Source organism: Lutra lutra, chromosome 9, assembly GCF_902655055.1.
Source record: "Lutra lutra chromosome 9, mLutLut1.2, whole genome shotgun sequence".
Lineage (NCBI taxonomy): Eukaryota > Metazoa > Chordata > Mammalia > Carnivora > Mustelidae > Lutra > Lutra lutra.
The window spans coordinates 35,092,623-35,110,711 of NC_062286.1; the positions used below are offsets into that span (position 1 = coordinate 35,092,623).

Consider the following 18,089-nt stretch of genomic DNA (forward strand, 5'->3'; position numbering starts at 1 on the left):
CCAACCCTGCTTCTCAAGGGCAAATACTTTGAATTGTTTCTTCTCTAATAACTTAAGCTCACCGCTTGTCTCTAGCATCTCAAATATTGCCTGTTTTGGGCACCTAATAAATGTTGGTTGAATGAATGAAAGATTATTCTTACTCTGTTTCCAGACTTGATAAATAGTTTACAATTTGCAAGTACAATTCTAGGTTGATTATCATTTTTCCTCTTGAATAACATTTCTCCACCATCTTAGGATAGAATAGTGTTGCTATTCATATAGAATTCCACTCTGATTCTAGATCTTTGCATGTGACCTATGTTTTCTTTCTGTAAACTTCTGTGATCTCATGTTAGCACTTAAAAAATTTAAGTATGCTGGAAATTCAGTGTGGACGTGCCTCTCCCTCAGTAAGGGCAAATGTTCTTGAATCATTTCTTTGATAGGTCTTTCCTTACTCCCCTCTCCCCACCAAAAGAGATGAAGAAATGTGTCTTCCCTATTGTTGTCTTTCTGAAACTTTTAGTCTTGGGATGTTGGGCTTCATGAATTATTTTTTATTTTATTTTATTTTATTTATTTTAGCTTTCGGTTTTCACTTATCTCTTTGTCTTAGTGTTGAAATTTCTGGGAGATTTCCTTAGCAGTACTTTCTAATCCTTCCATTAGCTTTTTGTGTGTTATCAAATTTTAATATATTTTTTTTAAGATTTTATTTATTTATTTGACAGAGAGAGATCACAAGTAGGCAGAGAGGCAGGCAGAGAGAGAGGAAGGGAAGCAGGCTCCCTGCTGAGCAGAGAGCCCGATGCGGGGCTCGATCCCAGGACCCTGAGATCATGACTTGAGTCCAAGGCAGCGGCTTAACCACTGAGCCACCCAGGCGCCCCAAATTTTAAAAGTGTTACCCTATTTCTTGTTTTCCAATTATTCTTTTTTACTTTTTATTTATTTACTTTCTGGCTGTTCTCTTTTTTAAATAGAAAAGTCTGGGATTTAGTTAGAGTGTTGTAGATAGACTTTCAACCTTTCCTGATGTCTTTTTCTCTTGCCCTCCCCTCTTTCTCACAATACTTGATGTCTTTGACGTCTAAGTCACTTCAAGCTTTGTGCTTGCCTTCTCCTTGCATCTGTCTATACGTATATAGATTATCACTTCCCTCTCTTGGCTAAGTTTGCACTTTTTTTTTTTTTTTTTTGCATCTGCTTTCCATCCTCTAAAACTTTTTTTTGGCTGATTCTTCTATCGTCGTTTCCACTTTTATTGTCATTGAAATGTGTGTGCATTTTAATTGCTATTTGGTGTGGTTTTATGGGGGAAGAGGAGATAAATGCATATGTTCCATCTGCCATTTTAAAATTAGAGTTCTTCCTCTTTGTTTGTGGCCCCAATTCATGTCATTTTATGATTGTAATGCAAATGACAAGTTAGATATGTAAATTTAAAATAAAATAATGAAAGTTGGTTTGAAGAACATTTTGAATGAAAGGTTAATCTGTCTTGATGTCCAGATAGATAATGTGCCCTGTAATAATGCATTCTTTGAATTTTATTTGTGTAGAAGAAATTGAGGAAGAATCAGAAACCACAATTGAAGCCGACTTGACGGATAAACAGAAGCATCAGCTGAAACATAGGGAGCTCTTCTTGTCACGCCAGTATGAATCTCTGCCTGCAACTCATATCAGGTAAGAGCAGCTTAGAGGCTGATAGGAAGTATTCAGTAATATCGTGGCAATGAGAAAAAAACACAGAACAGCCTTCTTTGAAGCATTTCTAAATTTGCCTCATGATCTTGCTCAACTTGGTTTACTAAAGGCATCATAATGGGATTTTATCTAGGAAATGTATAGTGTGATTACCTTATTAAAGCCCTGCAGGTGTTCTATAGTCAAGTGACCATTTTAGCTCTGCTTGAATCCAGACTTTCCCAATCCACATGCATGCATCCTGCAGAAGAGTGTCCCGCAACCACCAGGAAATGCTGGTTTTCTCCAGGTTCCTAGAATGTTACAGAGGCGGGCATTAGAATCCTAGAACTAAAACACAAGATCTCAGGCGCCTGGGTGGCTCAGTGGGTTGGGCCGCTGCCTTCGGCTCGGGTCATGATCTCAGAGACCTGGGATCGAGCCCCGAATCGGGCTCTCTGCTCAGCAGGGAGCCTGCTTCCTCCTCTCTCTCTGCCTGCCTCTCTGCCTGCTTGTGATCTCTCTGTCAAATAAATAAATAAAATCTTTAAAAAAAATAAAAAAATAAAAAAATAAAACACAAGATCTGGTTCCCAGGCGAGTGATTCTTGACCTTGTAGAATATATGGCCTTTTACTTTCTTTGGAGGATCTCTGGGATGAAAACTATATTTTGTATTACTTAACTCGTATCTGCTCTGTACTTTGATGGGAAGCCAAAGTGAAGAAATTCTGTCCCTGGTTTGTAATTTTGGGGGTTGTGGAGGAACGCTGGTGGCCTTTTATGAAATATGCTGGTGGTAACATTTAAGCATACATATCTTGGAAGTCTAACAAAATGTTTGAACTCAAAAGGTAGGCAGTTACTAACTGTCAAGGTCAGGTCAGCTTCAGAAAGTAGTTGGCATTTATTCAACCTCAGAGAGACAGTGGGGTGAGCCTGGCGGCCTGTGGGTGGAGGCAGGGCGCTGTGTGCGAGGGAGGGCAGTGTCGTTATCCGCCTCAAGTTACTGCAAGTTTTTCAGCTTTTGTTCATAATCTTTACTTAATTCACCTCTCTACTAGTCATGATTACCTTAAAAATGGTTTATCTAGGGGTTCCTGGGTGGCTCAGTGGGTTAAACCTCTGCCTTGAGCTCAGGTCATGATCTTGGTCAGGGTACTGGGATGGAGCCCTGCATCTGGGCTCTCTGCTCAGTGGGGAGCCTGCTTCCCCCTCTCTGCCTGCCTCTCTGCCTACTTGTGATCTCTTCTCTGTCAAATAAATAAATCTTTTAAAAAATGGTTTATCTAGGGAAATACAGTATATTAATTTTATTTCAAAAATTAGCCCCTTGTCTTTCCCCCAGTGTGGGTATTGAATCTGTCTTTTTTGGCCTAAGTCAGGTTTGGAGACTTACTTAAGCTGTGATTTGGTCCTTGTATCACACACACACACACACACACACACACACGCCCACGTACCCACCCAGTTCCCAGGACTTTTGTGCATATTTCTCTTTTCAGAAATGGATGCAGAGTTTCTAAAGCAGAAAATGTATGACAGAGATTCTAGAATTCCTCGTGCTCCAAATCTTTTCAGAAATAATTTGATCTCAGTAGTTAACATGACAGCATTGCTGAAGAAGTTTTTAATTTTTTTTAATTTGAGAACATTTAAAATATTTATTATTTATTTAAATTAAATTTAGTTAATATATAGTATATAATTAGCTTGAGGGGTAGAATTTAGTGATTCATCAGTTGCATACACTACCCATGCTCATTATATCAAGTGTCCTCCTTAATGCCCATCACCCAGTTACTCCATCCCCCTCCACCTCCCCTCCAGCAACCCTCAGTTTGTTCCCTATTGTTAAGAGTCTCTTGTGGTTTGCTTCCCTTTCTGTTTTTATCTTATTTTATTTTTCCTTCCTTTCCCCTGTGTTCATCTGTTTTGTTTCTTAAATTCCACATATGAGTGAAATCGTATGATATTTGTCTTTCTCTGACTGACTTATTTCACTTGTGGATACCCTCTAGTTCCAGCCATGTCATTGCAGATGGCAAGATTTCATTCTTTTTGATGGCTGAGTAATATTCCATTGTGTGTGTATACCACATCTTCTTTATCCATTCATCTGTTGATGAACATCTGGGCTGGCTATTGTGGACATTGCTGCTATAAGCATTGGGGTGTATGTGCCCCTCGAATCACTATGTTTGTATCCTTGGGATAAATACTAATAGTGCAGTTGCTGTTTTCCAGAGTGGCTGCACCAGCTTGCCTTCTCACCCAACAGTGTAAGAGGGTTCCCCTTTCTCTATGTCCTCGCCAACATCTGTTTTACCTGAGTTGTTAATTTTAGCCATTCTGACTGGTGTGAGGTGGTATCTCATTGTGGTTTCAACTCGTATTTCTCTGATGCTGAGTAATATTGAACATTTTCTCATGTGTCTGTTAGCTGTTTGACTTTATTAGTTTTTTTTAGGAGAAACTGTGTTTAAATTGGCTAGAGTTAGTATATTCTGTGTGACTTGGGTCCTTTGCTGGAAAAAATAATCATGCCAGGTAATGTAGAAACAGTCATTTTATCTACCAATGGGGTATTTCAAGAAGTAGGAAAGTAAGCTAATTTTTGTTCAAATCGATGGAACATGGAAACATATTTCATAATTTTCTTAAAGACATAGATAATAAATGCCGAAGAGCCATATGCATTTATTACTTAATTGGAAGAAGCTAGAATATAAAGATTCATTTTAAGCTCAAGAAGTAATGTGGCTAGTCATAAGAATCTTGCCAGAACAAGAATCTGACAAATGGTTTTAAAAATGTATCCAAAACATGCAAGTACATTTTTAATTTACCATCCTGATAGCTTAGAATCTGTTTATAAGTAATGTTTCCTTTAACAGATTGCTTGGAATGGAAAAACTAGTATTGTGTTTTTCATCATCCATAAGAACTGAGACAATTTATTGAAATATAATTATTAGGACACCTCTGTGTTGAACACAGAAATTACATAGAGTATAGGATTATTCATTCAGTCACTGTTGAACATGTTTTCTGAGTATATTCTAGATTAAGGCATTTACTAGGTGCTTGATAAATTTTTTTTTTTTAAGATTTTATTTATTTATTTGACAGACAGAGATCACAAGTAGGCAGAGAGGCAGGCAGAGAGAGAGAGGAAGGGAAGCAGGCTCCCCGCTGAGCAGAGAGCCCGATGCGGGGCTCGATCCCAAGACCCTGGGACCATGACCTGAGCCGAAGGCAGCGGCTTTAACCCACTGAGCCACCCAGGCACCCCTAGGTGCTTGATAAATTAAGATGAGGTCCCCATCTTGTAAATTTAAGGAGTTTATTGGGTGAATTTACTGGCAATTCTTTTGAATTATGATGCATTATAAACATTTGAGGCTTTTAATTTTTGTTGTTCTGTTCTCTAAGTTGAGAGGGAGTAGTACAGAGCCACAATTTGTCATCTGTGGCTTTCATTGCCAAACAGCTGAATGGGGTTAGGGGCAGTCTCTGGCCAAAGCACAGAGCCGTGCTAGCCAGCCCTCATGCTGATGTAAACAAGTGCACATTGGAGTGATCTTCACATTTTGCTAATGTTGAAGTCATGCCCTATCTATTTCTGCTGTAACAGGAGAAAATTACTGAAACCCCATTGTTCTTTGGCAGCAAAGAGGGGTAATTTGGTGAATACTGGCTTTTTATTCTCCAGGGACATTATCAAGTGCCCAGAATTTCCTCAGTGGCATATGGAACGTAGGAGAAAGCCTGACTGAGGCATTCCTGAGGTCCTTTGTAGTTTGTGAGCCACAATACTCACTGGGTATTGTAAGCATTTCACAGTGGCATGGAGGCAACTCTTTGTTCCTTCTGATCCCACTGGCAGAGAGGGAGAGTCACCAGGACCAGGACAGTTCTGGATGGTTAGGGATTTACTTGGTGTTCATGAGCTACGTAGGACTTGAGCAATTAAAACATCTTTGGAATGCTTTTTGGGGGTGCAGGAAGAGAGGCAGCTCACATCATGCACAGTGCCTGAAGTCATTACTAATAGATGATATGCTGCAAACTCTCTAAAGCACTATAACATTGTTATGTCACATGCTGGACCTGTTCAGGATATATAATACTGTATTCAGTCTTAGAGATAGACCATATTTATCAGCCTTGGCTTTTAAAAATTCTGACATTCATTGAACCTTTGTGACAGATGTTATTCCAGTTGCTTTATATGTATTTTATTTACTCCTCACACTGACTTTATAAAGTAGGTCCTGTTATCCCCATTTTACAGACGAGACTGAAGCACGAAAAGGTTAAGTAACCTGTCAGTTTCATGACTTTTACATAGCAGATTGGGAGATTGAACCCAGACCACATGGCTGCAGATGGACAGAATTACGAAGTGTCTATGACCGGAGGTGTTAAACAGCATCAGAGATAAAAGAAAAGCTATTGAATTACTTGTTGGATGGGTAGGCTCTTTGATATTTTATTTTTTCACATAATTTTCTACTCAGATGTTCAGGTCAACAGGACAGACTACATTAAAAACTAAGTTAAACATATAAACTGTACTATTATACTAAAAGATGATGCTGCCATGCTAGATGTACAGTAACCGCTGGGAACTACCTGCTTGATTGGGTGCCTGAGTTTATGGATATATCTTGTATTTGGTCCAGTGTCAGTTTTTTCCACATTTTGAACACAAAAAGCTTGGCTTTTAAAAGCTGCTAATTACAGCATTCTGCGTATGATGATTAATGCCTCTTCCCAGCCTCTGGTGCAGGTAGTTAGTCATTTAAAAAGAGCCAGTTCTTTCCTGTTTGCCAACTTGGGATTCTGGATCACAGCCTTTGAAGTTATGCTTCATTGTGTCTTAAAAGCATTTTCTTAGGTACCTGTTGATTATTGGCCTCAAATATTTCCTGCAGTAAGGGCTTTTGGACCTGATGATTTGTCCTTTAAGTCTGCCCTTATTGTGAAGACAGAGTGATGGTGGAGAAAGCATTATATCCATGTTGTTAGACTTGGCCCTCATTCAGAGCATCACTGGTAAGGATCCTGCCTGCCTCATTGCTTAACCTCGTCCATGCATTTTAAGAAGTTCAGAGAAGCTATTTCAGAAAGTGATGTCAGCTGTAGGGTAAGTCTTAAAGACATAAATGCACATAGTGTTCAAGTAGTCCCTTCATGGCAGGGTGCCTCAGAGAAATCCTTACTTCTTATCCCTTTAAACAAATTTTAGGCTAGGATTCCAGAATATAGATGATCTCTGTTCTTGCTCTGTAGAAGACGGACTGCAACCACAATCGGTAGGAACCTCTCCTTGGTTTCTGCCATGCCGTGCTGCTGCTGCATGGTCTCCTCACCTCCAAAATGAGAAGCTTTCTTAATTCAATTGAAAAAATATCTTGAGCAGCCATTAAAAATCTTGGGGCTTATGTATAATTTGTCTCGATTGTTCTAGACAGGCATCATCTTAGAGTGTAAGATTTTTTTTTTTTTTTAAAGATTTTTTATTTATTTATTTGACAGAGAGAGATCACAAGCAGGCAGAGAGGCAGGCAGAGAGAGAGGAGGAAGCAGGTTCTCCGCTGAGCAGAGAGCCCGATGCGGGGCTCGATCCCAGGACCCTGAGATCATGACCTGAGCCGAAGGCAGCGGCTTAACCCGCTGAGCCACCCAGGCGCCCCTAGGGTGTAAGATTCTTGAAGGTTGGTGTCTTTATTTTTCTTTTTCCTGCCTGCTGTGGAACACAGCACGAAACAGCCGGTCAGAATTAAAAGTTTGCATTGTTTTCATTTAAGTTCCTATTCTTGAAGGGCATAAAAAGTCATCAACAGATAGTAGAATAATCTCTTCTCAACTATTACTGATCATAAGTGAAATTTTAGATTATGTGCCTCCCTCCTTTCATGAGAATGAAGGATTGGATGTCTGGAATTACGGGTTACTCAGGACTCTCAGAGAGAGTGAGTTATCAGAGTCAGCGTCAGGCTTTTACCTGGAGGGCTAGTTAGAGGATAGGAAGTTGTTTTTGTGTGCATACTATCACTGAATAAGGTGAGTTTATGAACAGTATATAGCAACCATGAGAAAGGGAGAAATTGAAGTTTCTAGCGAGCAGGAGTTACTTGAAGGATGGAAGACCAGAGTTCTTTTCTTGATCCCCAGTGTTGGTAAAGGTAGGGAAATAGATAAATAACTCTAATATATTTGAGTGTTACTATAATTAGAAACATCAGATTATAATATGTACATATCTAACAGTTCCATTTTTGGGATTTTATTTAACCGAAGTTCTTGATGCAAGTTTGTAGAGATACATACTCATTTGTTGTTTATTGAAGACTTATTTTATTTAGTCAGTTTTTACTTTGTGAATAAATGAGATCATTCTCATTAGTAAGCATGTGTCTGCATCATGAGTATAAATAGGAATTTGGCATTTGATAGGTTTTAGATTTGTTTTAATATCAGAAAATGCAAGCAACTTAAAAAAAAAAAAAAGATTTTATTTATTCATTTGAGAGAGAGTGAGAGAGAGAAGCATATTCCCTACTGAGCAGGGGGCCCAATGTGGGGCTTGATCCCAGGACCTTGGGATCATGACCTGAGCTGAAGGGAGACACTTAACTGACTGAGCCACCCAAGTGCCCTGCAAGCAACTTTCATCTTTATGGTTTTCCGTATTTTGGGTTTTCTTCCTGAAATGCAAACACATTAGACAGAATGGGAAGAAGTTTATTTTATAATTTGCAAATTTGGACATTAGACAGAGAGGGAAAAGACCATTTTGATTTCATTTTTATCACTTGCTGACAACATGGCTGGTTCTAACAAAGACAGAATAGATGGAAATTCATTGAGAACTCTGCTTTATCCTCCTTTCTCCAGTAGCAGTAAACTAGTATCATTAACTATTGGTACCATGTGATGCAGACCTGTTTTTAATTTAAGAGTACATTTTTCTTGCAAAATGCTCTTTCTTTCAAGAATCATTGTCAGTTCAGAGGCGCTTGTGTGGCATAGTCAGGTATCTGACTCTTGGTTCTAACTCAGGTTCTGATCTCAGAGTCATGTGATTGAGCCCCAGCATTAAAATTTTAAAGATTTGGGGCACCTGGGTGGCTCAGTGGGGTAAAGCCTCTGCCTTTGGCTTGGGTCATGGTCCTGGGGTCCTGGGATCGAGCCCCATGTCAGGCTCTCTGGTCGGCAGGGGGCCTGCTTTCCCCCACCCTCACCCCCTGCCTGCCTCTCTGCCTACTTGTGATCTCTCTCTCTCTCTGTCAAATAAAAAAAAAAAAAAAATCTTTGAAACTTTAAAGATTTTATTTGAGAGAGAGAGAGATTACATGAGAGAACAAAAGCAGTGGGGAGGGGCAGAGGCAGAGGGAGAAGCAGACTCTCGGCTGAGCAGGGAGCCTGAAGAGGGCCTCTATCCCAGGACCCTGGGACCACAACCTGAGCCGAAGGGAGATGCTTAACCTACAGAGCCACCCAGGCGCCCCTGCATATTAAAATTTTAAAATAAATTTGTTTATTTTCTGATAGTGAAAGTTATAATTTATTGTTGAAATGTTGAAAATACAGGAAGAGGCACGTACACAGGCACATACCCTTGTCATTCCTGCATTCAGCACCACTGACATTTGGGTGTGTCATTCCTGTGTTTCTCTTTTCTACTCTTTTTTTTTTTTTTAAAGATTTTATTTATTTATTTGACAGAGAGAAATCACAAGTAGGCAGAGAGGCAGGCAGAGAGAGAGAGGAGGAAGCAGGCTTCCTGCTGAGCAGAAAGCCCGATGTGGGGCTCGAACCCAGGACCTGGGATCATGACCTGAGCCGAAGGCAGCGGCTTAACCCACTGAGCCACCCAGGCGCCCCTCTCTTTTCTACTCTTAATGTGTACCGTTGGACTGGGCTGTGCATTGCCGGAAGTGCCCAGGAATGGCTGAGGCACTGCATTCCGTGTGTGTGGGACTTCCTCTCTCATTAAGTAGTGCTTACACTTTTTTTTTTTTTTTTTTAAGTAGTGCTTACTCTTCAGCGCCACTGGGATCATCTTTGCTCTTTCTAGATTGGTTGGTTTGTTTTTAAATATTTGAGAAATATGGTTGGAAAAGGAACAATGGAACAGCAGGAGGAGGGGAGGACCGTTAAATAAAGGCTGGAAAAATTCCATTCTTGAGAAGCTGACAGACATGCCTGATAAGCTTGATATATGTGAGGGAGCAGAATAAAACTAGAGTAAGAATACTTTGTCACTCAGAAACAGTGCTCATTCAAAAACAAATCCAAGTATCACTGCCCTGGAATAGGCAGAGATTTCCTGTGATCATGAAGGTACTACTCTTCTGTGTTTTCTTGAAGTTAGACTGTTTTACCTTTTGTATTTTTTAACCCCCCTTTAAAAAAAAAAAAAAAGTAGCGGCACCTGGGTGGCTCAGCTTGTTAATCCTCTGCTTTCAGCTCAGGTCTTGATCTCAGAGTCCTAGGATTGAGCCCCTCATAGGGTTCTCTGCTCAGTGGGGAGTCTGCTTCCTCCTCTCTCTCTGCCTGCCTCTCTGCCTACTTGTGATCTCTCTCTCTGTCAAATAAGTAAATAAAATATTTAAAAATAAATAAATAAATAAATTTTTTTTTAAAAAAGGAAGTTCTGTACCCAGCAGGGGGCTCATACTCATGACCTGATCAAGAGTCTCATGCTCCACCAACTGAGCCAGCCAGGTGCCCCACCTTTTGTGTGTAAGTCTGTTTTATGTATATGGTGTGAAGAGGGGGTCAGTCAGAAAACTAAGATTAAAAAGATACGTTTAGGGTGCCTAGGTGACTCAACCAGTTAAGCCTCCAACTCTTGGTTTTGGCTAGATCATGATCTCAGCGTCGTGAGATTGAGCCTCGCTGGGTTCCGCACTGGGTGTGGAGCCAGCTTAAGATTCTCTCTCTCCCTCTCCCCTGCTCCCAAAAAAGAGATATCATTTACAGTGTCACCAAAAAGCATCAAACACCTAGAATAAATCTAAAGAAAGATGTATGAGAAAAGGCATCTCAGATTCCACTTAAGAACGTTCTTGACAAAATAGTACAATTTATTATTTTAATAAATTTCAATTCCTCCTTTTTAAAAATTTTTTAATTTTTTAATTTTTTTATTTTTTGGGGGTGGGACAAAGGGAGAGGGAGAGAGACTCTAAAAGTAATACCCACCCCACATTAGAATGCTGTTAAACTTCTCTCAGGTCACTAAGAAAATATAGTTTACAGTATTGGGAGTTGTCTCTGTGTGTCTCTTTGTCAAGTAGTCTTGTCAAATGTTTGGGAAATGCATTGTGACTCTGATAAGTTTATTCACCAGTGAAAAAACATTTCCATCCATTTCTAAAAGTTGGAATTTGAAAAATTTTTTGGTTCATATTTTATGTAGAGCAAATAATATTTGAAGGTAAAATTTTTCTTTAGGTGGTCATGCATATCAGAAACTAATGAATGAACTGAAAATGTGTATTTATGGAGTAGAGTTGTTTTTTTAAATAAAAAATGTTCCAGAGACTGCAAAGCTGTAGTTAATAGATGAGAGTTGATGGGAATAGATTGCCATAGTGAGTTTATGAATTGGCATGGTTGGGGAATAGTATATCCATATATGGTTTGAAGTAAATTGGCATCCAAAAGCAGTGGATAATAGAGCAAATTTGTTTTGTCGTCAAGATCACAGAAAACTGATCTGCCCCCCTCCTTTTAAAAAATATAAACATTTGGTTGGAAGAACAAATACTGTTAAATGTCTATACTGCCCATAATAATCTACAGATTTAATGCAGTCCCTATCAAAATACCAATAGTATTTTTCACAGAACTAGAACAAATATTCCTAAAATTTGTATGGAACCACCAGAAGACCTCAAACAGCCAAAGCAATCTTGAAAAAGAAAAACTTAACTGGAAGTATCACAATTCCAGACTTCAAGTTATATTATAAAGCGGTAGTACTTAAAACAGTATGGTACTGGTATAAAAGTACACACATAGATCAGTGGAGCAGACTAGAAAACCCAGAAATAAACCCATAATTATATGGTCAATTAATCTTTGACAAAGGAAGAACAAATATGCAGTGGGAGAAAGTCTTCTTCAACAAATGGTATTGGGAAAACTGGATAGCTAACTACATGCAAAAGAATAAAATTGGACCATATTTTTTTACTATATACAAAAGAAAAAAAAAAAACACTAAAAATGAGTTAAAGACCTAAATGTGAGACCAGAAACCATAAAAATCATTGAAGACAGCACAGGCAATAATTTCTCTGACATCAGTTGTAACACAATTTTCCAAGATATATCTCCTGAGGCAAGAGTAATAAAAGCAAAAATAAGCTATTTAGGGGGCACCTGTGTAGGTCAGTTGTAAAGCATCTGCCTTTGGCTCGGGTTGTGTCCCAGGGTCCTGGGATTGAGCCCCATATCGGGCTCCCTGCTCAGCAGGAAGACTGCTTCTCCCTCTCCCCCTTGCTTGTGTTCCCTCTCTCGCTGTCTCTCTTTCTGTCAAATAAATAAAATTAAAAAAAAAAACTATTTAGGACTACATCAGAATAAAAAGTTTCTGTACAGTGAAGGAAAAAAATCAAAATTAAAGGCATCCTATGGAATGCGAGAAGATATTTGCAAATGACATATCTAATAAAGGATTAATATACAAAATATATGAAGAACTTATTCAGCTCAACACCGAAAAAATAGATAATCTGATGAAAAATGAGTAGAAGACATAAGCAGACATTTCTCCAGAGAAGACATATAGATGACCGACAGACACATAAAAAGATTTTGTTCAGCATCACTTATCATCAGGGAAATGCAAACTGAAACTATACTGTCAGAATGGCGAAAATTAAAAACTCAAGAAACAAGTGTTGGTGAAGATGTGGATAAAAAAGCAACCGCCTTGGGACACCTGGGTGGCTCAGTCTGTTAAGCATCTGCCTTCAGCTCAGGTCGTGATCCCAGGGTGCTGGGGTCAAGTCCCGTATCGTTGGGCTCCTTGCTCGGCAGGGAGCCTGCTTCTCCCTCTGCCTCTCCCCCAGTTTGTGTGCTCTTTCTCACTGATAAATAAAATCTTAAAAAACAAACAACAAAACAAACACCTCTCTTTAAAAAAAAAAAAAAAAAAAAGGAAACCCTCTTGCATTGTTGGGAATGTGAACTGGTGCAGCCACTTTAGAAAACAGTATGTAGTTTCCTCAAACAATTAAAAATAGAAAAAAAAATTTAACAATACTCACTACTGGGTGTTTACCCCCAAAATACAAAAACACGAATTCAGAGGGATACATGTACTCCTGTGTTTATTGCAGCATTGTTCACAATAGTCAAACTATGGAAGCAGCCCAAGATAGGTGAATGGATAAAGAAGATGTGGGGTGTGTGCGTGCACGCATACACACAGGAACATTACTCAACCATAAAAAAGAATGAAATCTTGCCATTTGCAAAAAGGTGGATGGAGCTGGAAAATATAATGCTAACTGAAATAAGTCAGTAGAGAAAGACAAATACCGTATGATCTCACTCATATGTGGAATTTAAGAAACAAAACAAAAGAGCAAAGGAAAAAAGAGACAAACCAAGAAATAGACTCTTTATATAGAGAGAACAAACTGATAGTTACCAGAATGGGGTGGGGTAAGGGCATGAGTGAAATAGGTGATGGGAATTATAGCATTCACTTAATCATGATGAAAAAAAATTTTTTTTAAATGTAAACAAGGGCCCTTGGGTGGCATAGTCGGTTAAACGTCTGACTCTTGGTTTCAGCTCAGGTCCTGACCTGAGGGTCATATGATCAAGCCCCGAGTCAGTCTCCATGCTTAGCACAGAGTCTGCTTGGGACACTCTCTCCCTGTGGGGCACTTGGGTGGTTCAGTCGTTAAGTGTCTGCCTTTGGCTCAGGCCCTGATCCCAGGGTCCTGGAATTGAGCCCCATATTGGGCTCCTTGCTCTGTGGGAAGCCTGTTTCTCTCCCTCCCACTCCTCCTGCTTGTGTTCCCTCTCTTGCTGTGTCTCTCTCTGTCAGATACATAAAATCATAAAAAAAAATGTAAACATTTGGGGAGGATATGTAATATATTGACATGGCTCAAAATCATAGTATGGGGTTCAAAATCAAAATGTGGAGTACACAGTAAAATTTCTTGCTCCTATACAGCCCCCCATTCTATCACTATTCCTAGAATCTTGTGTGTACTTCTAGAAACACTTCATGTACATAGAAGCAATGAGGTGTGTGTGTTTGTGTCTGTAGTAAGTCGTGGAGTAAATTACATACTATTATATTATATGTTGTGAACATGCTATAAAGGCATCTACCTATTTGAGTTGTGTCTTTCCACAGTAAGCTTTATTCAGTCAAAGCAAGGTTAACATGATTGTAAATCGGGGGGTTTACAGACTCAGTGACAATTGTAATTGTAACAATTGTAAACTGGGGTTCCAGACTCAGTGACATTTCACTATACATTCAACTTGCCTTCATACAGGGCACACAAAGAAAAGCACAGTACAAAGTCACACAGCAGATAAGATACAGTACGGGGTAAGAAGTAAACGAACCAGATACTCAGTCAGTCTGTGAGTGCACAGTTGAGATGATGTCTTGGTCCCATCCAGGTCAGCTCTTGGTGCTTACTGCTTATTAGGTTCGATCACTGGAGCATCTCTGTTGTGGTCAGAGATCAATCTGGCAGAGCTTTCAGGGGGCAGTTGCCTTTTTAGTGCGCCCAGACACGGAAGGGTCAGCATCTAGAGAGTCTGTTTGCTGCAAAAGCCCTTCATTTTTAAAGGAGTATAGTCAGTCTTGGGCCTTTGCAGGTCTCTTCTAGTTGTACTGATTATCAGCTCTCAGTTCTTCCGGGCTGTCTTGGCTTTGTGGGTTATCAGTTTTGGAAGCCATCTGCCCATGCTGGTTTCGGTGGTATCTGGTCTTAGCTGTAATGCCCTTGGCTTTACATCATTGCTTGACATGAGTCACTGCTTGACATGAGTGACTCTATCTTACTGTCTGTGTTGTGGTTTTTAAATGAAATTATTTTGGTAATAATTCCATATCTGATAGTAAAGATCTGCTTCATTCTTTTCTGTAGCTGTTTTATATGTCTAATTTGTTTAATCCTAATTGACAAACAATTGGTTCATTTTAGTCTTTCGGTGTTAAAATGAATGCTGCAAAGTATAGACTTGTGCATGGGTCACTTCACAGTGTGATTTTGAGGAGATGTACAAAATAAATTATACCAAGTAAAATAGATGAGAATGTCCTAATTATGTTTTTTGGATTTTGTATTTATTTGTATTTCTGTGCAGGGAAATTCAAGTGAAAAAGGATTTGTGATTTGGTTTTTGTTTTATGGGTTGTTTTACTTTTTTTTTTTTTAAGATTTCATTTATTTATTTGACAGACAGAGATCACAAGTAGGCAGAGAGGCAGGCAGAGAGAGAGAGAGAGAGAGAGAGAGGGAAGCAGGCTCCCTGCTGAGCAGAGAGCCCGATATGGGGCTCAATCCCAGGACTCTGGGATCATGACCTGAGCTGAAGGCAGAGGCTTAACCCACTGAGCCACCCAGGCGCCCCGGTTGTTTTACTTTTTAGGGTTTTGTAATTTTTAAGTCTATTAGGCCTTTTTTTGTCATCTTTAGAGAAAGCAACAACCAAAAAATTAACTAAAGCTCTATGCCTAATGTGGGGGTTGAACTCACAACCCTACATGCTCTAATGAGTGAGTCAGCCAGGTAACCTGAGAAAACAAAATTTTTTTTAAAGATTTATTTATTTATTTATTTGATAGACAGAGATCACAAGTAGGCAGAGAGGCATGCAGAGAGAGAGAGGAAGGGAAGCAGGCTCCCTGCCAAGCAGAGAGCCTGATGTGGGGCTCGATCCCAGAACCCTGGGATCATGACCTAAGCCGAAGGCAGAGGCTTTAACTCACTGAGCCACCCAGGCACCCCCTGAGGAAACAATTAATTCACTGAGCCACCCAGGCACCCCCTGAGGAAACAATTTTTAAAAGACTTATGTTTATTGAAAAATAGGTAGTGATGCTAACATAGAACTCCCTTAAATTTGCAGACTCTCTTCAGATTAGCTATTAATATTAAAGGAACTTATTTGGAATCTAAAAAAAGATTCTAATAAAAGAATTTTTCTTCCTGTACTAATTTTTATTATGCCAATGTTTTTATTTTAAGATGTTAGATTTTTTGCGATTTAATTGCTGTTTGTAAACAAAATTTTAATTAGCCAAAAGAGTACTGTGGATGACTACAAGTAGTCCTATTTAAGAAGCTAACACAAGAGGGGCGCCTGCGGCTCAGTTGGTTAAGCATCTAGCTCTTGGTTTCAACTCAGGTTATGGTCTCGTGGGTCGTGGAATCAAACCCCACATTGCGGGGGGGGGGGGGGGGATCTGCACTCAGCAGGGAGTCTGCTTGAAGATTCTCTTCTGTCCCTCCCCCTGCTCACACTCTCATGCTCGCAGTCTCTCTAAAGTGAAATAAATCTAATAAAAAAAGGAAATTAACATAAGGAAGTTATTACTTAGCATTCTTAAACTCATAGGATTGCTTAGTAGAAGAAAGAGGAAAAATGCAGTGAGAGAAAATCATACCACAATTTAACATTTTAAAGTCTACATGTTTAGCACACTTCTTCTTGAATGTTGTCTTTGTATGGTATCATCTTTACCTTGAAATGATCATCCTCTGTAGGTTGAAGTGTTTCCTTCTCTGACAAGAATCCCAGGGCAGAATGGGCTGGGTGAATCCCAGAATCCCACTGGGCTGGATGAAAGTATATTCTACATGTTGTCCCAAGCTCTGGTGTTCCACATGGTTGTGAAAATGCCTGTGAGATTTTTTTGGGAATCAGAACAGTTTGTCATACTGTGCTAGGAAAGAGGACCTTCCTGATACCTACTGACTTCTTTTGGACATTCCACTTTCTTCTAGCTATAAAAGGCAAAAGCGGGGGCACCTGGGTGGCTCAGTCGTTAAGCTTCTGCCTTTGGCTCAGGTCATGATCCCAACATCCTGGGATCGAGCCCCACATCGGGCTCCCTGCTCAGCAGGAGGCCTGCTTCTCCCACTCCCATTCCTCCTGCTTGTGTTCCGTCTCTTGCTGTATCTCTCTCTATCAAATAAATAAATAAAATCTTGGGAAAAAAAAAAAAAGGCAGAAGTGGTACCAAGAGAAGGATCTTTTTCCCCCTTGAATTCCTCTTTTACAGTTTGTTTTGTATTTGTTATCAAATCTCCAGAATCATGGATTCAGGTTTTGTTGCTTTGGTTTTCTCCACATGCCACAGAGAGAATGAGCTTTCCAAAACATTACTTGTCATTTTTCTTTGTAGAATCCATTGATCTGGGGAGCCTGGGTGGCTCCGTGGGTTAAGCCTTTGCCTTTGCTCAGGTCATGATCTCAGGGTCCTGGGATCAAGCCCCACATCAGGCTCTCTGCTCAGCAGGGAACCTGCTTCCCCCGTCTCTTTCTGCCTGCCTCTATGCCCACTTGTGATCTCTTTCTCTCTGTCAAATAAATAAATAAAATCTTAAAAAGAAGAACCCATTGATCTATCCCATTAAACCCAGACTTCTCTTCTTGGCTTTTTATTCCTTTACCTTACCTACTCAAACACCTGTTCCAGGTTTTGTTTTGTTGAGCTTCTTTAATTTTTATTTCCTAACATCTGTTAAAGCAATATTAACAGAAAATGTATCTTTGAATAGGAATATTTAAAGTCCAGATTTCTTTCTTTTTGGTCCTTTTTATAGTCTAAAGATATAAAATCAGATTCTTTCACTTTTGTTTTAGGGTCTTTCAGGTGTTTGTTTCTTAAGAAATGCGTAAGAAAACTGGTTCCGGGGCGCCTGGGTGGCTCAGTCAGTTAAGCATCTGATTCTTGATTTTGGCTCAGGTCATGAGGTCTTGGGATCAGGCCCCACATTGGGCTCTGTGCTCAGCACAGACTCTGCTTCAGATTCTTTCTCCCTCTCCCTCCCACTCACTCTCTCTCTTAAATGAATAAAATCTTTAACTAAAGGAAGGGAGAGGGGGAGGGAGGGAGAAAGGAAGGAAGGGAGGGAGGGAGGGAAAGAAAGACTGGTTCATCAGCTCTAGAGCAGAGGTTCTCAGCCAGGGTCAGTTTTGTCTCCTGGGGGTCATTCAGCAAAGTCTGAACAGTTTTGGTCGTCTCAGCTAGGTGTGGGGGTGCTACTATTGTCCAATGGGTCGATGCCAGGAATACTGTTAAACACCCTGTGTACATAGGACAGCCTGCCACAGCAAAGAATTCCCTGGCTTCCTATGTTAATAATGCTAAGGTTGAGAAAACTTGGTGTACACGCATGCGT

At 39.9% G+C, this 18,089-nt stretch overlaps 1 protein-coding gene across 6 annotated transcripts in view; it reads left to right on the plus strand.

Moving 5' to 3' along the window:
- Positions 1–18,089, plus strand: part of MTA3 (metastasis associated 1 family member 3) — a 171,908-nt gene that overhangs the window by 60,382 nt on the left and 93,437 nt on the right. For all 6 annotated transcript variants that reach the window (XR_007129960.1, XR_007129962.1, XR_007129961.1 and 3 more), the window contains exon 4: positions 1,548–1,674. Coding sequence is in view for 2 of the 6 variants with exons in the window: in XM_047744622.1 (XP_047600578.1) it covers positions 1,548–1,674 (127 nt within the window). In the remaining 4 variants the exon portion in view is untranslated. The remainder of the gene's footprint in view (positions 1–1,547; positions 1,675–18,089) is intronic.